Source organism: Urocampus carinirostris, chromosome 2 (genome assembly GCF_059441175.1).
Source record: "Urocampus carinirostris isolate Australia breed hairy pipefish chromosome 2, RoL_Ucar_1.0, whole genome shotgun sequence".
Lineage (NCBI taxonomy): Eukaryota > Metazoa > Chordata > Actinopteri > Syngnathiformes > Syngnathidae > Urocampus > Urocampus carinirostris.
Window position 1 is genome coordinate 57592211 of NC_142350.1, and position 24465 is coordinate 57616675.

Sequence of the window (24465 nt, forward strand, 5' to 3'; positions counted from 1 at the left end):
TAACACGCTACAGTGGGCATTTGCACATCACACTGGGTATTTGTATATTCTATTCTTTTGGCTTTATTATTGTACTGTTCTCAGCTCAGGGATGCTGCTGGAAATGTGAATTTCCCTTCGGGGATGAATAAAGTATCTATCTATCTATCCAATCTGCTTCAGTTATTATATGGATTATAACTAGCTAACCTGGCTGATCACTAGAAAAAAAACATAGTGCACAATGGCGTGCATTTTTGCAAAAATAAAATTGGGCAATTTCCAGTGGCACACTAGTTAAAACACAAAAATCACAGTAATAACCACAAACTAAAAAAATAATGATTATATGACATCAAAATTATTTGTCTATCCTGTTTAGCTTTTCAACTCATGAGTAAGGAAACCCCTCTCACTGGGATGTTCCTTCCCTACTGAATATTGGAAGAGGTTTCTATATTTATAATGTAGTGATACACTGTCATGATTACTGATGTGACTTACCTGTGCCCGCTCATTTGGCGCCAACTGCCGCGGGTTCTGATTGGCTCCCTGTCAGTATTTGAACCCAGTCCTGTCTGTCCCCTGTTGTCAGTCCGTCTGCGAAGCTCCGTGAATACTAGGTAAGCCTTTTTTAACCCTGACTCCCACCTGTCCTGTTTTTGCTCCAGTCTGTCTCCGGCTACGACCTGTTTTGCTCCTGACCACGTCTACTCTCCCGTCCCGGCTTTCGACCTCTTTTTGTCCCTGACTACCTCTACTCTCCCGTTCTGGCTTTCGACTCGCTTCTGACCCCGACCACGTCTTGCTCTCCCAGTCCCGGCTACCGACCGGTTTTTCCGTCCCTGACACCGCCATCGCTCGCTACGGAAGATCCACTTCTATGTTTGGATCACAATCCGAGTGCGAGAGCGACTTGCTTCCCGCGTCCAGCGTACACCGGATCGTGGGTGCAGCCCTTTCTCGTTCCTTCAATAAAACTTGTGAGAAACATAACGCGACTGGGTCCTGTTTCCGTTCTGGTCCTGACATACACAGAATTAAACCACACATCTTTATAAATACACGTGCAAGCATTTATTTTCTTTCTTACACTGATATAAAAAATTAAACATAAAAACAAGTCTGTACACTGTTGAGTAACATTCTTTCAAAGAGGTCACCAAATTGATTTTTCATCACAGTTAGTGGACCACTCCAACGTCACAGTGACGGGTGTTGTGAGGCAATGCCGATAAAGATTAAATAATGTGATCAGTTATTAGCAGGACTCTCTGATTCAGGCGACTGCAGGAACTCGTAGGGGTCGTGGACCATCTCGGATTGGGATGGGCTCCCTGTTGGTAAGACAAACACATTTAGTGAAGAGTAAAAGCGATACAGTGACCTAGCCACTTCGTGCTTGGGTTTATCGTTGGTTCACTCTGTTGCGGATTTTGAATTGGATTGATTTTGTCTTTGTCATTGATATCAATGTAATCTGTGGGACAGCAGGGACAGAATGGGGAGGGCGCTCTGTGTTGGGTGGGTGTGACTATCTGTGTGCGCGACGGTGATAGGCTGATGTATGCTGTCAGTCAAAAAGCGGGAAGGCGCTGCCTCCGTAAACAAACTGAGAAGCATAGCGACCACTTGCTTTAAGCAGGTCGTTACATTGAGAAGAAATTCATCAATTAACCCGGACTTTGAGGAAAGAAATGGTGAGCACCAGCAGGTGCTCCGTGGATTATTTCAAGGTCACAGAAGCAACAAAGGCGAGGTTGGGGAGAAGGCAACAAGCGGTGCTGCTGGTCTGGCCTAATGCTACGACTAGGCTAGATAACTCTTTTAAGCCACTGCTGTGAACCCTATATCTTGTCAACGGCAGGTCCATCAGCCATGAAACGGTTGTCCTTGAGCTGCAAATCGTGGGAAAACGCTACGGACGATTTTATTTTAATTATCACGGAGATCTGGCTCAATTCGAGGACACCCGATGCTAGCGCGCAGCTAGCCAGCCGCTCTCTAAAGAAGAAGCCCTCCAATTTCATTTTACTTCTGTGGAATGACAATAAAATAATTCAACAGGAATTATGTGTTAGTACTTGTAGATCTATAATCATAATTTTGTTACACATGTACTCTCTCGGTCGGTAATGACGTCATCTTGAGGTAAGCTTAACCAATGGAAGAGATTTTATGAAATGAAATGATCTGCATTTATATAACGCTTTTCAAGTCAATGACTTCCCAAAGCGCTTTACAGTGTGCTTCACATTTCCCAATAGCGGCTGTGATCTGTGCAGCCATGTAAGGCGCTAACCTGCTTACTGGGGGTAATTGAGGGTTCAATGTCTTACCCAAGGACACTTCGAAATGTAACACGGACAAGCCGGGATTCGATCCTAAAACGATCGCTCTACCTCCTGAGCTACTGCCGCCCAAATAAAGATGCGACGTTACTTCGCAGATTTTCACTTTTTGCGGGTGCTTCTGGTCCCTGTTCTGCAAAAACTAAGGGATCTCTGTACTTTAGATCGTAAAGACTTCAAGTTGATTACCCAGGTGGTGCTGATCCCTCTCTGAGGCGTTAGAAAGGGACGACAGATTGGACGAAGGCCTGGATCCGACTCTGTCCACTTGAGCCTCCTGAAACTCCTGCAGAAGCTTGTCAGCGTCATCAAAGTCCTGCCTGCTTTCCTCATTTCCTGGCTCCTTTTTCACACCTTTACCTGGCAGTAGATAAAGGCAGGCAAATGAATAACGCAACTCAGGTATTTAAAAAAAACACAACAGGGTTCCTACAGCTTAAAGTTAAATTCAAGACTTTTACAATGCCTTTTGAAATCAAATTTTGACAACAAAACACAATTGAAACAGTGTAGACCTAGGGCCCGACTGAAAGCACATCACCTATTTGATACTTCCGTTCTTGTGGTCATGCGATGTTACCACGAAGGTAAATGGGTGAATTCTTAAAAAAGACAATTGACAAATGTGACTAAACCTTTTTAGTTGAAACAAATATAAATCCTATTAACGTGTTCACATTTCGTTTTAATGCCAATTAGACTCTTATCTTTCGAATAATGAATTCAATGCCTTTAAGACTTTTCAAAGATCTACGGGAACACACAGTGTTGTGGACAGACTTTTTATGCTTGTTTTTTTCTCCTTATATAATATACGGAGAATATTAGACTATTGTTTGTGGATTGGATGTTAAGGCATAAGACTATTAATTAATAGTCTAATTGCCAGCAAATGTTTTGATTCTCAATAATTCCAGTTTTATCAAGACGATGGTCTGCGTTGTTTGAAGTGTCTGTTAAAAGTCGAAAGTAGAATATTTTCACAATTAAGTGTTAAGAATGGCCAACTGAGTTCAAAGAGTCCTTATATTTTTTCCCCACCACTCTTATCTGCTTTAATCTTACTTTTAGCAATACTGTTCAGGCTATGCAACACATTAGGTAAGAAGAAAGAGAGGAGAGCTTCCTGTTTCACGTAAAGTCCAAACGCAACCCCAAATGCCCTAAAAGAATTTATTCAAACGCATCTAAGAAATGCACGTACTTACACTCACAACATAAGGAGCTTCACAGAAGCTGTAATGATGACACAAGCCAGAAGATGGTGTAAGCGATTAAGAAAGTTCCAAATTCTCTACAGTACCATTAAGGAAAAGAGTCTCCCATCTACTTCTTGACAAACTTGGTTATTTCAAATTAATTTCCTTTCAGAAACGATTAAAGCCTGTCTAAAAAGGAGAGTACTGGTGTAAAGACATGTGTTGAGGAAGTATAAATAGGGCAAAAGGTAGTGGTGGCCGGTTGTCAGACTACAAACAACAGAGAATTTGTTTCATGTAAGAGAAATTATGGTTTAAATGTGCCTTTTATACTATACTTTATACTCTTATACCCAATATATACATTTATACTCTTACTTTTATACCCTTACATCTTTATATGTTTATATTTCTACAGTGCTCATAAGTGTGTAGTTTTACGATTTCACAAACACCTTCATGGTCAGGAAAATACGTTCTCAGGCACCAAGGGATGTGCCTCTGATTAAAAAGCTTGAAAAACTGGAAGGCCACTATGAGGCCTGCTAGCTAAGATGGCTTGACACTCCTACATCCCAAGCCGCTCGAAAGTTTGATTTTTTTCTCATAGAGACGCATTGTGTTTACAAAGTTTCACTATCCCTATTGCTCATGTATTATCCCACGCCATCGAGCGACCAACATTATACACTGCATTTAAATATGTGATTTCTGTCTGCCTGAAAGTGAAATAAGAAAGCTTGATGCGGTTGAGAAAATGGTTGGATCACTTTTATTCGGCCACTCTCGAACGCGGAGGAGTAATTCGTCTAACTCTTCCAAAAGTAAGTTAAACTTAACTTTATTTATCTTTATCGAGCATATTATTTTATGAAATGTTTATTTTTTTGAAGTACAAAACATTACAGGTTACTTATACAAGCCTTAAACATACTTATATAAACCCTAAAGATACAAAATATAGCACTGAAGCAACTTACGAAAAAATTCAACCTACGAACCATCGTCCGGAACCTATCTTGTTCGTAGGGCAGTGTCTGTATTCAATAAATATTTATCCAGTTCAGCCCGCGACCAAAGGTGTTGTTTGAGTTTTGGACCTCTGTGCAATTAAGTCTGACACCCCTGATCTAATAGGTAAATGTGTCACTCATCACTTCATTTACACACTCTGGATGAAAAAACAACACAATAGTTGAAGCTGTTGCTGGGTATTTCAGCCAATATACCTAACGTGTTGAGCATGGATATATCCAAAGACATGTCAGGATAGTTCTTCAGGGACATGAAGTCCAATACTGAATTGCCGTCTCCTAGACCAGCTCCATCCACCATCTAATTGTGAAAAAACAAACAGCAATTTAGTCAGAGCGCGGATAAAATCGAACTTCAACGCAGCTCACCTGCATGTCGCAGAGGCCCGTCTTGTTTTCGTCAGGTTTCAGCATCATGTTCCTCTTCTGAGAAATAAGATCATGGGTCACAATTTCGGCAAGATCTATAAGCAGGGTTCGTACACCTTTTTCATGGCCCAAATTCAAGCACTTTTAAGGACTTTCAATGCCACTTTTCTAATTTCTCCAATACCATTAAAAGAAAAAATCTGGTGTGAATCATGTATTTTGCAGAGCCACTAATATTTATGTGACTAACATAAGCGATTTTTAATATCGAATGTGTATTTATCAAGACATGTATAATTTTTAAATCTTGGGTATGTAGGTAAGTATATTTTTAGAGACAAATATTTCCCAATTTAGATATTGGGTACAAATGACAACTTACATTTTCAGTTGCAGGAAGTTCTTCCCATTACATTCTACCACAGGGAAACTCTACCTTACTTTTTTGCGAGGTCCATAATTGACGCGTAATCCTTGCACTAATACAGATTTCATTGTGCCCTGTTTAGGTGTAGCATACACCTGTCCTTTTGGGTGCAACCCACAGGGGGCGATGACGCTTCATAACACAATGTCATAAAAACTAAAGTCAGGTGCCGTTACTCACAAGGGAAGGAATGCAATGGCAAAGCGAAGCCACCAAAGAGCAGTGTCAACATCATTTTTAAGCAGACTTGTGAAACAAGGCAAGAATTTCAAGCATTGACAAGCACTTCATCTCAAGTTCAATCCCTTTTTAATCCTTGAAAACATATTAGAATTTAAGCATTTTCAAGGATTTCAAGCACCTGTACGAACCCTGCATAGGAAACAAATCAGTGTGCCGGATAACCTCTCGGATCTGATTGGCAGCTTTCGTGTGGTCCCCTGATGTCATCTTATCTAGGAGTCCATCAACCCATCGCTTGGTGACACTGCTGCAGTCCTTCACAAAGTCCAGTATGCTTAGAGCGGAGGGATAAATAGGACTTAGGATCAAAATGATGAGACTTTTAATCACTGAACGTCAATATCCCTACCTCAGAGCACATTGCACGCCGGTCTCATCTCCGTACGCTGAGCACAGCAAATCTGACTCATCGGGAAGGAGGTCTGGGAAGACAGAGTTCTTCTGAAGGGTCTGAATGTTGTAGGCACTACTGAGGAAAGTCACTGTAAAGCGATAGGAGGATTAATTATATGTATAAAAAGAAATAAGAACAGTAAGGATTTGAATCAATAGGCACCTTTGTGTCTTCGATCGTCCTTGAATCCCAACGTTGTTAAACCAGGAAGGAGTTTATTCGACAGAGAACTCAAGTCCACTTTGTGGGTCTCCTCTTCTGCAAAATTGGAAAAAGAATTATTTGACCAGGAAAACTTTTTGATTCGCAGGCCGCATTGGGTTAAAAATTTGGGCAAAAGGGCCGAGAGGAAGAAAATATTGATTTTTTTTTTTTGTATTTACTGATACGGTTTCAGCAATACATGAGAGAAAAGGAGAGCCACTCCAAAACATGGGACAAAGAAGGACTATTATGTTTTAAAAAACAAAGAATTGTTGCATTTTTTGCACATTCTGTTTAAAAAAAACTTTTAAATGACAAAAAAAAGAAAAAAGTCTTGTAAGAATTGTAGTGACGTCTTCTTGTGTTTACAGACGCTCTCCTACTTACGACCATTCGACTTACGAAAAACAGTAGATATGAACATTTTTTTCGGGATATCGAAAAATATCCAAACATTGATGTAAGTTAGATGTTTTCTAATTTCCCTTTGTTGAGTAAGGTTGTTTTCTTGTTAGGATTTTGAGTATGTCCTACCAGCAAGGAAAAAATGGAATAGGGGTAGCCACTTCAGCTTCAGCCTACCACTCACATGGACTGTCAATGCTACTGATATTCTAAAGTCAGCCAGACAAAGGCTCTACTTCCTTCGTCAACTCAAATCATTCGTAGTCCGTCAATCCATTCTAGTCAATTTTTATCGTGCTATCATTGAATCCGTTTTAACTAGGTCAATCACAGTTTGGTTTGGTCGCGTCAATCAGAAAGAATTGACAAAGATGGAATCAGTAGTGAGGACGGCAGAGGAAATAATAGGTACTGGCCTCCCGTCCCTGCAAGGTATCTACATCGATCGAACTAGAAAACGGACACTAAAAATTATAGACGATCCCAATCACCCTGCTTGCAGGTACTTTGATTACCTGCCGTCAGGTCGCCGTCTCCGCTCCATTGCGAGTAAGACTTCACGTCTTAGAGTTTTTACCCTTCCGCTATCCGTATGTTCAACGGGAATTGATTTAGGTTATTATGCATAATATTATTATGCCAACGGCGTTCCTCCTACCTATTCTACTCTAGTCTTGTTATTTACATATTCTTTCTTTTTAAACTATTCTATATAATTACCTTGTATTATACACTACAATATCTCTCACACTCTATTCTTTTTATTCTTTTAAATCTATTATTTTATCATTATTGAGTGTTCGCATGTCAAATGATTTCTTGTATATATCATGTTTATGGTTTATGGCTGAATAAATACATACATACAATACAATACTTCGTTTAGGCACATGTTTGAATATTGTATTGTTGTATTGCACAGTCAAGTCAAGTCATTTTTATTTGTATAGCCCTTAATCACAAAGAGTCTCACAGCTCTTCTTTAACAAATAGTTTATTGTTCCCTTTTGTTAATTAATGATTGTTGTTGTTTTTAGCGCTTTGAGTGAACAAAAAGCCACAAACAAGTTCGATAATTATCCATTCATTATCTGCACCGCTTATCCTCAGTAGGGTCACGGGGGTGCTGGAGCATCCCAGCCAACTTCGGACAGTTCAGGGGACACCCTGAACTGGTTGCCAGCCAGTCGCAGGGCACACAGTGACAGACAACTCACCCGCCCATTCACACCTAGGGACAATTTGGACTAGCCAATTCACCTGAATTGCATGTTATTGGGATGTGGGAGGAAACCGAAGTGCCCGGAGGAAAACCCGCGCAAGCACGGGGAGAACATGCAAACTCCACAATCTAAAACAAATTTGAAAAAACACATGCGCTAGTCTCAAACCTTCCGCATCCGGGTCGAGTTGATTGACGACAGTGTACATGAGGGAAGTGTCGGACTCTTTCTGCAAGTAGCCCATCTAAAAGTAATGAGCAGAAACAATCAGTGAAAAAGTTGCCGATTCGATAGACATATTGATCAAAGACGGCTCAACACCTTTGAGCTCGGCATGTATCTGTTGATGCGATCGCGGGCTTCGTCGGCCGAATGTTCCACCAGGGCAAGGACGTGTTCCTCCGCCGTGCTGTCGGTCAGACTGCAGGCGCTACCTTCCGGTTCGAAAAGGTAGCTGTCAGGAATCAAGATGCACACTGGTTAAAGTAGGTTGGCGGAATTTTCGATGTCGTGCAGTCATTAAAAAAAAGAGGAGTTTACTTCATATCTTTCACGGGTTGTTTCTTTAACTTTTTGGCCGATTCAACCGGCATCGGAAGTGTCTCCGCTGGAGGTAAATCAGCGCCAAGTTCTTCATCTCCTAAAATAGACTCCACGTCCTGCATGAAAGACATGCTACGCTTCAAAGCTAACAGGCGATCCTGACACAACAGGAAACAGAATTTTGAAGTCAGATTAAAACCCGAATGAAATATTACTGTACTGTTTAAAAACATTAGGAAAAGTGTCCAAATTACAGCCTCTAGGTCAGGGCTCTTCAACCATTTTCAAGCTGAGAGCTAATTTTAGATACCATTTAGTGCAACGAGCACCGAGTTTAATATGCATTTCTAAAATAACTAATCATGTTATTACTATGTTGTTAATATGTTATTACCAGGATATTTATTAGCGGTAGGGTTAAAAAGACTCTGAAAACCACTAAAATCATTATACAACAAACCACATTGAAGACTTTTGCTCTAGGCCAATTGCGGCCAGGCAACAAAATAGATGTTAAATCCTTCTATGTTTATAAAAAAAATATCTTATTAAATTGGTTTTGAAACACACTCAAATTAAGCAAAAATAATTTGTTAGGTCCATAATTTAAGCACTTAATTTTATATTTAGTGTAGTATTTCTGGGGTATTTCTTAAAGTAGTATTTTTGTACTATTACTTTTGTTCCTTTTTTTATTTTTGGCCAGTTTTTTTGCTTGATCATATCCCCTTTTTAAGTTATTTTGTGCATAATGTTAAATAATAATTGGCAATATAAAGATGGACAACCCTTTTATGTAATGAAATGAAATGATCTGCATTTATATAGCGCTTTTCAAGTCAATGACTTCCCAAAGCGCTTTACATTGTGCTTCACATTTCCCAATAGCAGCCGTGATCTGTGCAGCCATGTAAGGCGCTAACCTGCTTATTGGGGGTAATTGGAGGTTCAATGTCTTACCCAAGGACACTTCGACATGTAACACGGACAAGCCGGGATTCGAACTGGGATCCCTTAATCCTAAAACGATCGCTCTACCTCCTGAGCTACTGCCGCCCCATAATTATCTTAGACTTCTTGTGATCAAGGGCTATACAAATAAATATGACTTGACTTGTAGTTTTTGCGTAGTAATATTATTGTCACAGCATTTTTGTCGAATTATTTTATTATTTATGTAGTAGTACTTCTTTTCAGGATTAAAGCAAAAGCATGTATTAGCACTAAATGTGATATTTAGTTAAAAGTATTTTGGTATGGGGAAAAAAGCTGGCAAAATTAAAAAAAAAAAAACCACATAGTTTTATTAGTATTTAACCTATAAGATATATGGTGTTCTGGGCACTTTGAGTCTCCGTAGTTTGTATTCTTCCTTATGCTTTTAGGCACTTGTTTTTGGTTGCACTACACCATACAGTGACATCTAGTGGTCAAATACACTGTCCCTTTAAAATTAAATGGACGTGGTGCCCCCTCTAAGATTCTAGGAAAAATTACACTTGATCCTTTCTTTTTTAGTTAAATGAGGTGTCTGTAACTTCAAACATATTCTACTTGCTGACGCCATCTTCTGGCTGAAATCATCATTGTAGCTCCTGTTTTTGCGCGTGCAAGTATTTGAAATTCTGAAGAAGTGCTCGAAAATACTCAACCTTTTCATCTGTTTTAGGGTATGGGTAGGCATTTCGACTACATTATCAATAGTTATTTTCTTACTTTCAACATTTTTTGACTACAATTAAACAAATCAAGACCATCCATCTATCCATTATCTGCACCGCTTATCCTCAGTAGGGTCACGGTGGTTCTGGAGCCCATCCCAGCTATCTTCAGGCAGTGGGCAGGGGACACCCTGAACTGGTTGCCGGCCAGTCGCAAGGCACACAGAGACAGACAACACATTTGCTCATTCACACCTAGGGACAATTTGGACCGGCCAATTAACCTGACATGCATGTTTTTGGAATGTAAGAGGAAACCGGAGTGCCCAGAGGAAACCCACGCAAGCACGCTGAAAACATGCAAACTCCACACAGGAGGTTTGATCTCATGACCTTAGATCTGAACTGTGCCGCATACGCGCTAACCACTGCGCCGCCGTGCTGCCAAATCAAGACCACTCGCGTAATATTACTATAGATATATAAAGGCTCCTTGAACTCTGTTGGGCATTGTTAACGCACAACTAATAGAGAACTTTTTACTTTTAAATGTTATAAGGACACCTCAATCCACGCACCCCACCCAAGAACACATTACAAGTCTTAAGCTTGTACAAGTGTACAAAAAACCATACATAAAAATTGGTTTGGGTGTATTGGGGAGACTACAACTGCTGTGATTCCTCGTTTTTGGTGGGTCTTTAATTTCACAAAATACTAAAGAGAGGTTAAATCCACAAAGTAGAAACTGTCTTGTTTTTTACCAAGCTAAGCACTTGTTTAACAAAAATTGTTACTTTATAGTGAACGTTTTTTTCAATAGTTTCTCGAAAACTGTTCAAACAATCAGAGTTCAGAAGACAATGCAAGATGCAAATCTGTGAAGCAGCAAGACACTACCACTATCCATATACCTTACGCTAACTCTACTATTATACACCGTGATGCTCATTACCTTGCTCATCATCTTAAAACCGGTATGGAGAAGTTTCTTAGCGGCCTTATAATAGACGGTTTCTGGACGGTTGTAAACCATGGCATTGTCACACATCAGTTTAAAGTCCGCCTGAAAGACACATTAGAATCAGACAAACAGAGCATCAGAGATCATTAAATTTTGCTTCTTTGAATCCAAATTGTAGTTCGTTTCCACACTGAAATCATATCTTGCCTTGAATTCCGTCACTGTGTTGTATTCGTTGTTTGAGATCTTGTCTTTCATGGTGCTGAAGTCCATGGGATGTTTGATGATGACTGAGTAATTGGGAGCGATGGCATCGGTTACTGGGAAGGCGAAGAAGCCGTGGGCGTCTTTTCTGAGGATAGGAAATAAAAACGTTCATTGGGAGACAAATGTTCGATGTTAAACCCAAACGATGATTGATCAAATTCAGTGTTAAGGTCTTAGATCTCAAAATGGAAACAGTTTCCCTTTTTTAGCTCTTTACCTCTGCAGCTGGCGCAGGAAGTGCTCAAGCAATAGCTGCCGAGGCGTCGACTCGCTCTCTGTATTGAGTGAACAAATGAGAATGTAGCGATTTCATAACGCATTTTGATCTGCCAGTAACCGAAATTGGTCTTTACCGTGCTGCGTCCGACACGCTCGAACGGGTCGTTCCCCGGGGTGCTCGAATTCTACCTTCACGTCGGGTTGAAATTCTTCAAATTCGGGCTCGCTCTCCACCTTTTCCTTCTTCCTTTTCTTCTCTTCGGGCTGATTGATTATTTTGATTGATTGATTATTTCAGAATAAGGATTCAAAGTAGACATGCCACCTTTTTAGCTAAATCAGAGGCATCAAACCTATGGACCGCGGGCCGGATGAGGCCCACCAACGGATTTAAACTGGCCTGTGAGACAATGCTGATAGAAGCACAAGAGAAAAATGAGCTGCACCCCATCAAACAATGACCTGCAGCTTTAAATATGTCCATTGGATGTCTCTAAACCTAGGCGCCACACCCATGGCAAACCACTTACAATAGCTGTATTTTTTGACTACATTTTATCAACCCGTGAACATTTGAAGAAACACCCATCCCAACGTTTGTTTTTTTTTACCTAAAAAAGTATAAATGGATGCGCTTTTTATGATAGCACTCAACTATGGTACGTGGACGACTCTCTTAAACTAGGGTTCCTACAGCTTAAGGCAAGTTGAATTCAAGTCTTTTTGAGACTTTTTTAAATGCATTTTGAAATCGGATTAAAGTCCAAATGGACAAAAAACACACCATCTAAACAAAACAAAAAAATACATTAATTAGAGTCAATTTTATGCAAATGTATATTATCTTAATTTATTTATTTCATATTTTGGGCCAGTTGCAAACTTTCCATCTGAAAAACACGGCATTCTCCAGGAAAGTGTAAAGAATGCTTATAGTTCTTAATGGATTTTCAATCAAAACGGGCAGATAAGTAATTCCGAAGAAGCATTTTTATGACTATGCATAAAAATCTTTTTTTTTTTTAAAAACATTACAGGGATATATTTATAACAAATTTTGAGTGTTGCATCATAAAAACACGTGCTTGAAAAAAAACAACAACGACGTACTCCCTAGACGTGAACAATTGATAAATATTACTCAATCCCCGCGTTCGCATTTTCGAAAATTAGGTTTAAGACATTTGAATGCCAATTAAGGCCTCTTTAGGATAATGAATTCGATGCTTTTTAAGACTTTAAGGATCCGCGGGAACCCTGTTTTAACCCCAGCATTTGCACCTGGATTAAAAAATGCAAAATAGCATGTGGGTGTCTTTTTAGAATAACCTATATTATATGTTGACAATATCTGTGTATTATTTTTTTTATTGCATGATCCGTTGCAGCCTGGTCATCCTGGAAGGGGGATGACCTCATGTGCCGTCCCCTTCTCAAGGCTTCTTCATTTTCCTCATGTGGAGGTTTGAGTTTTTCCTTGCCCTCATGTAGGTTGTAGATCAGGAGATGGTGTCATAATTGTCTGTGGTTTGCAATAATCTGTGTTCAGTGCAGCCCTTTGAGACTCTTTGTGATTAAGGGCGTCACAAATAAACATGACTTGACTTAATAATTTTTAGCTCTTTTAAAATAGATATGAAGCCTTACAGTAAAGTTCCCAGATTCAGGTAAACATTTCCGTAAAGAAAAATAACAAAGTGAGACATATAAGTCATTAAATCAATCATTTGCACTTGTATAAGTGTCCTAGGCTATTTTTGTCACTTTCTAGTTTGCATGAGTTTCCCTGAATTAAATAAACTGGAGTTAAAATGAGTTTAATTATTGTTTTGCTTTTTTGAGACGTTTGCAGTTGATAAACACTACAAGAGATTAAATCTGTGTGATGGGGAAGTTACTGCGAAAAATATCACCAATAAACATTTCATAAAGTATTCTTGCACCCCTAATATGATGGTGAACCTTCAAAAGATCCCCACCCCTAAAGCTAAAGCACACATTTTATGACATTCATTTACTAGTCCAGTCCCAGTGAAAGGGGTTTTCTACGATCTGGCCCCAAAACCAAAATTGACTTGACGCCCCTGATCTAAATTAACATTCCTTACCTCAATTTTGATATTTAAGGTTTTTGATATTGTAATGGGCTCAACAAGGACTCCATCGGGGACTGCACTGGCAGGTGTTGCCTCGGATTCGTTTTGTTCTCGTTCCCTCTTTTTCCTCTTTTCCTCCTGCAATATCATAGACAATATACTATTTGAACAAAAAAAGCCTTCCCGTTCGTCTCATTTGCCATCTCATAAGACCTATACCTTCCGTCGTTTTCTCTCTTCGTCGTCCACATATTTGTCCTTATCCTTTTCTGACTTCTTCTTTTTCTTCTTCTTTTTATCTTTGTGGCGTTCGTGGTCAGATCTGTCGTCATAGTAGCTGGAGTCATGGCCGGAACCTGAGAGTTCTGTCACTTCGCTGCCTCCGACTTTGAGCACAAGTTTGAGCGGCTTCTCAGATGTTGTCTTGTCTTCATAGTCTGAAATTGTAAAAGATAAAATAAAATAACAATATGAAAAAAAATTGAAAACCATGTTCCTGTTCTTCCCCATTGACGGACAGATTTATTTTGCTTTAGCTCATAATAAAACGTTAAGTAAACACCTTTATTACTTTACAAGATAATTTCAAAGTTCTCGGTATAGTTTGACTAAGGTGTCATTTCCTTGGGATACATCAAATAATGTATTTAGAAACTAAGCCAGAACAACTCATGAAAGGAAATTTAAATCTAAATTAAGGTCAAAACCTATTTATTATTCTCATATTTGCATCCTTTGTTCCAAACCTGACCGCACAGCAGCAATACACATTTGTTTCTATCCAAAATGCATTTTTTCGGTGCAAAAATACGCCTTCAAGACTGCATTACTACAAACGGTCGGATGCCTTAACCACTTATGTCGTAGGGGCACCATTTCCTGTGGTGTGTCTTGGGCAAGTACAGCCGAGTGGCACCCACCTTTTCTTGAACCAGGGACATTTCAGTGTATAAGTTAACACTAGGGCAGCACGGCGGCACAGTGGTTAGCGCGTGTGCAGCACAGTTCTGAGGTCATGAGATAGAGCCTCTTGTGTGGAGTTTGCATGTTCTCCCCGTGCTAGCGTGAGTTTCCTCCGGGCACTCCGGTTTCCTCCCACATTCCCAAAACATGCATGTCAGGTTAATTGGCCAGTCCAAATTGTCCCTAGGTGTGAATAAGCGAGCGTCCGTCCCTGTGTGCCCTGGCAACCAGTTTAGGGTGTCCCCTGCCTACTGCCCAAAGATGGCTGGGATGGGCTCTAGCACCCCCGCGACCCTACTGAGGATAAGCGGTGCAGATAATGGATGGCTGGATGGAAGTTAACACTATAAAGGCACTCAATTGTGGTAGGAATGATCTAACATACTAAACAGTAAGATGGGGAGGAATCAGCATCGTGCAATTGAACTTATAAATCATAAATAACCACATAGGTGTTGTTCATTAATGCAGAACATTTTAATAATAGCCATCAAATATCCGAATGAAAACACAACTACCACTACAGGCAAACAAATCTAGCACAAAGATGGCAACAATAACACTCATTAAATGATAAAAAAGCAATAAAAGCCGTCAATTACCTTCAACTGTTCTCCACTCCGGTTTGGGTTTCTTATGTTTCTTCCCCATTTTGTACGTTTATACGCTAACTATAGATGCACTCGGTTACAAACGTACTCGTTAGCATTGGCGTTAGCATACAAGCAGAAGCTAACTGGAAATGACGTCATACGCTTGGATTTAACTATTTCCGTTTCGTAGATCCGCGCGGCGAATTCAAGTTTTATTTTTTCACGTCATCGCACCGTTTTGTGCTCCTAAAACGTCAAACTCGAATATGTTAGGTAAGCTTTTCTATCGTTTATTTCTATGATAATTCTGTTTGTGTTTGGTTTCATAGCTTCAGCAACAATTGGTTGTTGTGCTAACTTAGCTAGCTAGCGCTGTACGGTGCTTTTGAGGTCCAGCAAAAAACTTATTTTCTATTAAGTTTAATTTGTTACGTTCAGAGATAAATAATAGCTAAAAAGGCCGAGATTGTATTTCATTGTGTTGTTCTTCTGTCAACAGAAATGGAAAATGGCCATATGGATGCGAGTAACCAAAAAACCATCGATTTGGAGGTCCACGTTAAATCCCGAAGGTGGTTATCACTTTACCTTATTTCTTAAGAGTTTGTAAAACAATGTACGTATTTTTATCAATCTCATGTTTAATTAAGATTCAGATTGATGTATATAGTTTATGACTAGGTGGGGAATATTGGTGTAAAACAACTAAAAGTCTCTTAATTTTACATTTCGAAGGGTATATTTGTTAAACATTTAACAAACGCAATGTAGTGTATGTGTGTCTTTTGAGTGTTTTAAATCTGAGTTGGTGTCTTAATTTCTGAAAAGTGTGGTTCTCGGCCTGCCGCCAGTCATAAAGTAACATTTTTGAAGAGTCTTAAAGGGCTGCACAAGCCACAACTGCAACATCCCCTCATCTGAAACCTACACGAGGGCAAGGAAAAACTCAAAAATCCCACCATGAGGAAAAAGAATCCTTGAAAAGGGGCCAACTGTGGTAATACGTCTTCCAGGAAGAGCTGCCTGTAATGGGTGTTTCATTGGCACCAACAGACAAATTATAGTCAACATCAAGCCTAAGTACCGTAATAATCTGCGTAGAAAGTCAAGTCACATTTATTTGTATAGCCTTTAATCAAAAAATGTCTCAAAGGACTGCACTGGTTACAATTACATATCCCCTGATCTTAGACCAACATACAGGCAAGGAAAACCTAAAAAACCTCAGCATGGGAAAAACTAGAAACCTTGAGTGGGGGCTTCATTAGTGGTAATCCCCCTTCCAGGACGACCAGGGTGCAATAGATTTAGCATTGGGTAACAGTACACAAAGCATAGTGAACATCAATAAACAAGCATAGGTAATTTGTAAAAAAAAATGTCCAGAAAGGGCATGACAGCAACAACGCCTCAAGACTGTAAAATTGTCCAAAAAGTCTGTGACAGCAACGACACAGCTTTCCATCTCTGCTGGCTGGTCGATGCAGACGTTGACATCCTTTAGGTCCAGACCCTTTCTAAAACCATCTCAATCACCAGTCCAATCGCTGACTTATCTGGGCTTGTCCTTCTCCCTCAATCAACCACCTGCCAAGCAGCAGGAAAAGACAAGTAAACGATAGTATGAGATCAACATTAATCATAAGTTGTGAAATATATATTTAAGTCTAGATTCAAACCCTTCCACTGAGGTTGCAAATGTTACCCCTGAGGTTAGAGCAGTCCACAGCACAAATGGAGATTGCGCTCGAGGTTTTGATTTTCTTCTTGGCTCTTGGAATCACACGTAGACCAGCATTTCCCGATCAAAGGCTCAGAGCAAGTACGTAGTTCACAACTAAATCATAAAGATGGAAGTGAGAAGGACCATGCAAACTTTGTATTTTAGCAACAGAATCTTAAAAGTTATAACTTAAAATAAACTGGTCCCAAACTGACTTCACTTCATTACACTTCATTTGAAAACATTTCCAATGTTGTATTGGTTGTACCATTTCACTCTCCTCACTGTCATAATCCATGCCTATTTTATTGTAGCACAGCAAAACTACCGGAGGTGAGGATGCATGTCCAGGCATTGCTAAATCGCCACAGCATGGTGTTTGGAAACTACAAATGGACTGAATTTGACGAAGGCTTTCTTCACACACATGTGGAATCTGTGGCTATAGTTGATCAAGAGGAGACACCAACTCAGGTAATTTCTTAGATCATAGAATTTACCGGTGCAATTAATGCGAATCTTTTGTTTTCGTCTCCATGTCCAGCCTATAGATTTGACCAGCTGCACAATTTCCTTCCACATTTTCACACTAAATGAGGACGGACCGAGTACACTCACTTTGGAGGAAGATGAGGAGCTCTCTGCAGCTAATCACTGGTTGCTTCCCGCAGGTAAATTAGAACATAAAAGGGATAACACTGAGTTTAATCGCTCTTTGATGTACAATTAATTGATTTGGGTTTTTTTGTACAGAGGCACTTAAAAATGAAAACTAAGTTTTAAAGACTAAAGTATTCACATGGTGGCATTAAATTACTTTATGCAATTAATGCATGTTAAAAACTATTTATGGACTAAGTGCTTTTATATGTGAGGACTAGTCACGGTAGATTAAATTATACTTGTGGCATTACTGACCAGGGTTCCTGCGGATCCTTAAAAAGTCTTAAAAGGCATTGAATTCATTATTCTAAAAAAAAGGCCTTAATTGGTCTTAAATTTGGTTTTAAAAAGAATCGAAAAGTCTTAAAAGGTCTTGAATTTAACTTTCCATAAACTGTAGGAACCATGCTTTCTGCAGTTGTTCATGAAATATTTCATTTTAACTCTGATAATATCAATAGAAACCATTTATCTTTTACAATGAATGTTTAACACGTTTAATATCCAAATTCAGTTTTTATTTTGATTTCTAGTTTCTATTCCATAATAATGCTGTTGTGCAGGGGAGTCAAACATATGGCCCGGCAAATTGAGTACTTTTTAAGAATACTTTTAGAACCTTTTGATACCTTTCAGTGCATTTTTCATACTATTGAGTACTTTCATACTTTTTGGTTCATTTTTCACTTTTATACATTTGTTTAGTACTTTTCAGTACTTTTCCATATATGCTACAGTACCTTTTTATTATATTAAGTACTTTTTAACACTTTTCTGTTGTTTTTCAGTACTTTTCAATACATTGTAATATAATACTTCTCATTAGTTTGCCATACTTTTTCAGTATTATATTGTATTTCTTCTTTTCCATACTATACATTATCACTTTTTAAACTTTTCAGTACTTTTTATGCATTTCACTAGTTTTCCTACTTTTTACATACTTTCCACTTTCTCTAGTTGGGGTAATTTTCTTTGTACTTTTAATACTTTTTCAATTTTTTTTTCTTTTTAAGAGGGGAACATAATTTTTCTACCATGTGGCCCCTCAATGAAAATGAGTTTGACACCCTGCTGTAGTGTATAGCACTGTATAACCACTGTGGCGTAAGAGATCTTCAGGTGTACCGAGAGATATTATCCAATGTCACTTTTTAAAATTTAAAATTTTATAAAACATTTATGGATAATTTTCTGCAAATATTACGTCATTGTCAAGTGTCTGTGCTGTAAAAACTGGGGGTATTATAAATTTTATTGTAATTAGACATATTGTTCAGTGTCATTTTATAAAATTTTTGGTTAGTGGTGTGACCCAAATTTTTTCAACGTAAGAAAACATGCCCTGGCTCAAAAAAGGTTGAAAAACACTGGTGTAGAGAATGACAAACTAAACACCAGGGGGCACTGTAGGAAAAATATCCTCGATTTTTTTCATGTGAATTTGAGCATCACACTTTTTTTTCACACGCGCATGCAATGCTGATCTTGCTTCGAAGACAAAATATTACCTCGGTGATTCTGCCAAAACTTTTACGTCAGTATTTAAGCGGAACAGCTTTTCCAAGTGGCGTAAAATAGGCTGCAAGGGAACTAATTTAACGTAGTACTGTATTTGCTTTTGATTTCATGGTTCTCCACTGATGAGTATGAGAAAATACATGCTTAATTCTAGCATCATATTAAATGTGTCCAATAATGCATTTAAATTGGAATGTACTGATTTTCTCCTCACAGCTGATTTCCATGGTGTTTGGGAAAGTCTGGTGTATGACAGTGGCGTCAAAACACAGGTAACAGTCTTGCATTTTCCTCAGGGCTAATCAAGTACTGTAATTTGTTCTTTCAATGAAAAGAGATATCACAGAATAATGCTTTGCAGTGGTTTTTCCATCATTACACAGGAATTTGTGTGAATATAAAGTGCAAATTTTGAATTACTCTGGTTCTCTTCCTAGTTATTGGATTACGTCATGACAACGATTTACTTCTCGGACAAAAAAGTCGACAGCACCCTGATTTCTTGGAATCGTGTGGTTCTGCTCCATGGTAAACCGTAGAAAAACAAAATTATTATTTGCTATTAAAATTTGTTGTCATGCAGGTGTCAATACATTTCTGTGTTTACCCATGCAGGGCCCCCAGGCACCGGGAAAACATCTTTATGCAAAGGTCTTGCCCAGAAGCTGTCAATCAGACTGTCAAGTCGGTGAGAAGATGTCATTTGATTAAATGAAAACTGCTAAGGTTCAAAACGCAACTGCTGATTTTTTTTTTAAATTATTATTATTGTTTTTTGCCTACTTTACTATTACAGGTACATGTATGGACAATTTATTGAGATTAACAGCCACAGCTTGTTCTCGAAGTGGTTCTCTGAGGTAAACAAGCACCAAGATGATGTCTGTTCGTACAAAGAAATCCCTTTTGTTGACTAACTTCGTTTTTGTTGCAGAGCGGTAAACTGGTAACAAAAATGTTTCAGAAGATTCAGCAGCTCATCGATGACAAAGAAGCTTTAGTTTTCGTTCTGATTGATGAGGTAGGCTGAACACCAATCTATTGGTCAGCCAATAAGAGCGTTTGACCTGACATGCCAAGCTTATTTCTTTTGTTATTTCTTTTACAGGATTGTGTAAATAGACAAAGCATTGTAATAATAATAATAATAATACATTGTATTTCAGAGCACCTTTCCGGACACCCAAGGTCGCTGTACATATGAGTAGGACACAACAATAAACGAAGATTAAAACAAGCAAGTAATAAATAGCCAATAAATCACATTAGAGTTGAAAGGGGCAATGTGTGAGGCAGATAGTCAAGAAAAAGCAAGTCTAAAGAGGTGAGTTTTAAGTCCAGATTTAAAGGTGGACAGGGTCGCAGATTTTTGGAGGTAAGGCGGCAATGAGTTCCAGAGCTGGGGGCAGAGCGGCTGAAAGCTCTGCTCCCCATGGAGCTGAGGCGTGCAGGGGATATCGTGAGATGGAGGGAGGAAGATGATCTGTGGGTGCGGGATGGCGTGGCAGTGTGAAGGGAGGTCACATATGTACTTTCTTTATCCATCCATTATCTGCACTGCGTATCCTCAGTAGGGCTGCGGGGACGCTGGAGCCTGTCCCAGCCATCTTTGGGCAATGGGCAGGTGACACTCCGAACTGGTTGCCAGCCAGTAGCACACAGTGACAGACAACTCACCCACCCATTCACACCTAGGGACAATTTGGACTAGCCAATTCACCTGAATTGCATGTTATTGGGATGTGGGAGGAAACCGGAGTAAACCCACGCAGACACGGGGAGAACATGCAAACTTTTCACAGGAAGGTTCGATCTCAGAACTGTCACAAAACCTTCTTGCAGGCCCAAGGATTGGTATAACAAATAAAAGTACTTTTTTACTAGAGACATGTATTTATTTACATGTGTAGCCAATCAGAATTCAGAACCTAAGGCACTTTGCAAATCCGTGAAGTATCGAAACCATGAAAGGTAAAACCTGTTAAAGCGAGGCATCGCTGCAAGCTTTTTTTTTTCAGAATCAATATTAAAGGTCTACAAGTACATATATTATTCAGGGGCGGCAGTAGCTCAGGAGGTAGAGCGCTCGTCTTGGGATCAAGGGATCCCAGATCCCGGCTCGTCCGTGTTACATGTCGAAGTGTCCTTGGGTAAGACATTGAACCCTTAATACCCCCAATAAGCAGGTTAGCGCCTCACATGGCTGCAATACAAGGCCGCTATTGGGAAATGTGGAGCACATTGTAAAGCGCTTTGGGAAGTCATTGACTTGAAAAGCAGAATAGAAATGCAGATCATTTCATTTCGTTTCCTTACGTGATGTGTGTTTGTGTATAATATATGATGTTACATTTCTATCGTATGTTTATACTTTTCTTTACATTCTTATTGGTTGGTCTCTTAACTATAGGTAACATTATGTCGAGGGTTGTTATTTTTTATCTTCATTTGAGGAAAATGCACTTAAACCCATCTATCAGTCTTGGTTATTTATCCATGCTGACTTTATTTTTAATAGCCCTTGCTGGAAGGTCTACCTCGCCTTGATATTAGCCACGTGACAGTCTGTGTAATAATGCTCTTTTCGAATGTTATGCCGGAGTGCATCAAGACAGGAATACGCCAAGCTGGAACAGGTCAAAACGTCCTTAGAGATATCTGATTATTAAGAGTCCCTGATCCAACAATATTTTGAGAGTGTGGGAAGTTGTCAGCATATTTGGGGTAAACGTGTAAACACTGAGAGCTCATATACTCCACACAGGATGCCATCAGCCAAGACCTAAATCGCAGGAATTCTTGGCTATGAGACAGACATGCTCACCATTGTGTGGGTGCTTCCCTTAATTACTTAGGTCGTAGGGGCACCATTTCCTGTGGTGTGTCTTGAGCAAGTGGCCATTATGTATATAAAGAAAAAGAAGGAAAATACTAATGCTCTTGATATTGTGAACCAGGAAATGACTATGTTACATTAATTCACAGTTGCTCTTTTTATATGTATACATGAGAGTATTTTCCTTCAAAATCCAAAGTGGCCGTCTGTGGTGTCTCACTGATGTTAGGTGGAGAGTCTGACAGCAGCAAGGAATGCCTGCCAGGCCGGCACAGAGCCGTCTGACGCCATCCGCGTGGTCAACGCTGTCCTCACTCAGCTGGACCAAATCAAACAGTAGGAAGAATAACCCAACATTTCAATTTTTTTATGCGTTTGCCATGATGTTTACTTTTATGCTCTTATTTCAGACATTCTAACGTAGTGATCCTGACTACCTCCAACGTGACCGGAAAAATTGACTTGGCCTTCGTAGACAGGGCGGACATCAAGCAGTATATCGGACCTCCCTCTGAGAAGGGCATCTATGAGATCTTTCTTTCCTGCCTTGAAGAGCTTATGAAGGTACAGAGTATCCACTTCTCAATAATAGAAGGGTCTCCAAGTGTGAGATGATAATGACTCTTTTGTCTGCAGTGTCAGATCATTTACCCACGGCAGCCCCTTTTTACCATCTTTGAGCTGGAGACCATGGGATTTGCTAAGAGTGATATATCTGAACACAGTCTCGTCCTCAGGAGCATTGCCCAGTGAGTACACTTTCCCATGACTCATCAGTAGCCAGTAGGGCTGCGACTAACCAATATTTTAATAGTCGACTAGTCATCAACCATTGATACAAATACTCGATAATAAGTCTTATAATTACTCATTTTTTTTCTTAAATTTAGCTTCTCGGTGATTTAATTAATTGGCAAATGATAATAAACAAAAGAAGAATAGGTTCAACTTAAAATAGGTCTTTTATTCAGGGTTCGTGTTTGTGCCTGATATCCTTGAAAATGCTTGAATTTTAATGTTGAGTTTTCAAGGATTGAAAAGTGCTTGCAATTTTGGTAAAGTGCTCGTAGATGCTTGAAAATCTTGCATTTTTTAATAAGTCAGCTTAAAAATGACGCCGACACTGCTCTGATGGCCTTACTTTGCCATTGCACAATTTATTCTTCCGTGATTAACGGCAGCTGGCATTAGTTTGTGTGACATTGACCTATGAAAAGTCATCGCCCCCTTCAGGTGTCCTTGTTTATTAGCGCAAGTATTACAGGCCATGCAAAATAATGAAGGTATTTTCCCAGTGGTAAATTGTACTGGGAAGAACTTACTGCAACTGAAAATGTAAGCTACATATAGTTTTTACGCAACAAACATATTTGGAGTGATTTATCTAAAAAACAACTACATTCGCCTTTTTTTCAAGATTTGAAAATCTTTACACTTGATAATTGCACACACAAGATTACAAATGTCATATGTAAAGTGCTGATAGATTTGTGGCTCTGTCAAATACACGACTCACACTGGATCTTTTTCCGTTTGTGGTACTGGAGAAATTGGAAAATTTGCTTTGAAAGTCCTTATAAAGTGCTCAAATTTGGCTTTGAAAAAAACAAGTTATTGAACATACTGGAGATTTGTATAAAAAAAAGTCCTTTCTAAAAGCCATTAGGCACAGTGCTCGGTCAGTAGGGTCATTGAGATTGTCTGGTTAAAGTATTTTTTAGTGGTCGACTGAGTCTTTTTTAACCCTTCAAGTAATTAACGAGTACTAACATAGTTATAACATAGTAGTAATGTAAGAAGTCATTTTTTAATTTTTTCATTAAAAGAAATGTATTACATTTGTTTTTCGGTTATTTCCAGAAAGAGCAAAGGTATGAGTGGAAGAGCCTTGAGGAAATTGCCTTTCCTAGCTCATGCACTCTTTGTGAAGGTAAGCGTAGGATCGAAATCCGAAAAGAACACAATGACCATAATTGTGTCGTTTCTGACTCACTTTTTTCCACAGACACCAAAAGTAACTCTGGAAAAGTTTCTAAAGGCCATGGACCTGGCAGTGGATAAACAGAAAGAAGAAAAAGCTCATCTAGTAAATGGCGTCTGAATTTGTAGCCTGCATGATACAGTTGTTGTTTTTTAACGAAGCGTCATCAGGTAACTGAATGTTTACACTCATTAATTCAGATATGAAAAGTTGTAAGAAATGATGATTTGTCTTCCAGTTTGGAAGTGTTCAGAATTGCGGGATGTCTGACAACGGTTTCAATGGATGCCAAATATTCTAAATTGGTAGTCCGACCGTGTTGTATTTCGTGAGCAATATGCTTACATTACAAAGCCAATATTTATAAAAACACACTCCTCCATTTGCTGGGAACGGATTGTGCCTTGAAGTGTTGCTTGTTTTATGCTGCTGCAATTCACGCGTAAACCTTAAATTTTAAGGAAATAAGTTTGTGACATCTAAAGTACTTTTTTTTTTTTTTTAGCTTTTTAAAAGGGACATTTGATCTATATTTATCTGCCCAAATCAAATTTGCATTATTTAGGAGATGTTGTACATATAACGAAATAAATTATACTTTACAGTA

At 39.1% G+C, this 24465-nt stretch overlaps 2 protein-coding genes across 4 annotated transcripts; one reads left to right on the forward strand and one right to left on the reverse strand.

Moving 5' to 3' along the window:
- Positions 1 to 1033: 1033 nt before the first annotated feature.
- brd9 (bromodomain containing 9) lies at positions 1034 to 15280 on the reverse strand. Of its 2 annotated transcripts, none has more exons than XM_088327274.1 (17): positions 15144 to 15280; positions 13798 to 14015; positions 13591 to 13716; positions 11617 to 11746; positions 11481 to 11538; positions 11204 to 11348; positions 10988 to 11098; positions 8369 to 8487; positions 8150 to 8282; positions 7997 to 8072; positions 6159 to 6254; positions 5952 to 6084; positions 5765 to 5876; positions 4933 to 4989; positions 4759 to 4864; positions 2520 to 2690; positions 1034 to 1316 (listed from the first exon to the last, which is right to left on the reverse strand). In XM_088327274.1, exons 1-17 carry the CDS (start codon positions 15190 to 15192, stop codon positions 1234 to 1236), a joined length of 1923 nt encoding a protein of 640 aa, XP_088183400.1. In that variant the 5' UTR covers positions 15193 to 15280; the 3' UTR covers positions 1034 to 1233. The 2 variants fall into 2 exon arrangements, with proteins under 2 accessions (XP_088183400.1, XP_088183399.1); XM_088327273.1 differs by having other exon boundaries at positions 8369 to 8529.
- On the forward strand, positions 15173 to 24465 carry trip13 (thyroid hormone receptor interactor 13). 2 transcript variants are annotated; one of them, XM_088327276.1, is made up of 14 exons: positions 15173 to 15524; positions 15634 to 15706; positions 17172 to 17331; positions 17402 to 17528; positions 19258 to 19313; positions 19479 to 19569; positions 19657 to 19729; positions 19838 to 19901; positions 19976 to 20062; positions 22107 to 22213; positions 22288 to 22441; positions 22514 to 22626; positions 23738 to 23807; positions 23883 to 24465. In XM_088327276.1, the coding sequence occupies exons 2-14, from the start codon at positions 15636 to 15638 to the stop codon at positions 23976 to 23978; spliced, it is 1269 nt and encodes a 422-aa protein (XP_088183402.1). In that variant the 5' UTR covers positions 15173 to 15524; positions 15634 to 15635; the 3' UTR covers positions 23979 to 24465. The 2 variants fall into 2 exon arrangements, with proteins under 2 accessions (XP_088183402.1, XP_088183401.1); XM_088327275.1 differs by having other exon boundaries at positions 15175 to 15407.

Coding starts and splice junctions, on each gene's coding strand:
- brd9 (XM_088327273.1), bottom strand. CDS start 15,192: ATGGGGAAGAAACATAAGAAACCCAAACCGGAGTGGAGAACAGTTGAA. Junction 11,539..11,616: donor AGCGTGTCGGACGCAGCACG/GTAAAGACCAAT, acceptor CACTCAATACAG/AGAGCGAGTCGACGCCTCGG. Junction 6,255..7,996: donor ACTCGACCCGGATGCGGAAG/GTTTGAGACTAG, acceptor CCAATTTTGCAG/AAGAGGAGACCCACAAAGTG.
- trip13 (XM_088327275.1), top strand. Junction 19,902..19,975: donor TCTCGAAGTGGTTCTCTGAG/GTAAACAAGCAC, acceptor TTTTTGTTGCAG/AGCGGTAAACTGGTAACAAA. Junction 22,627..23,737: donor GTCCTCAGGAGCATTGCCCA/GTGAGTACACTT, acceptor GGTTATTTCCAG/AAAGAGCAAAGGTATGAGTG.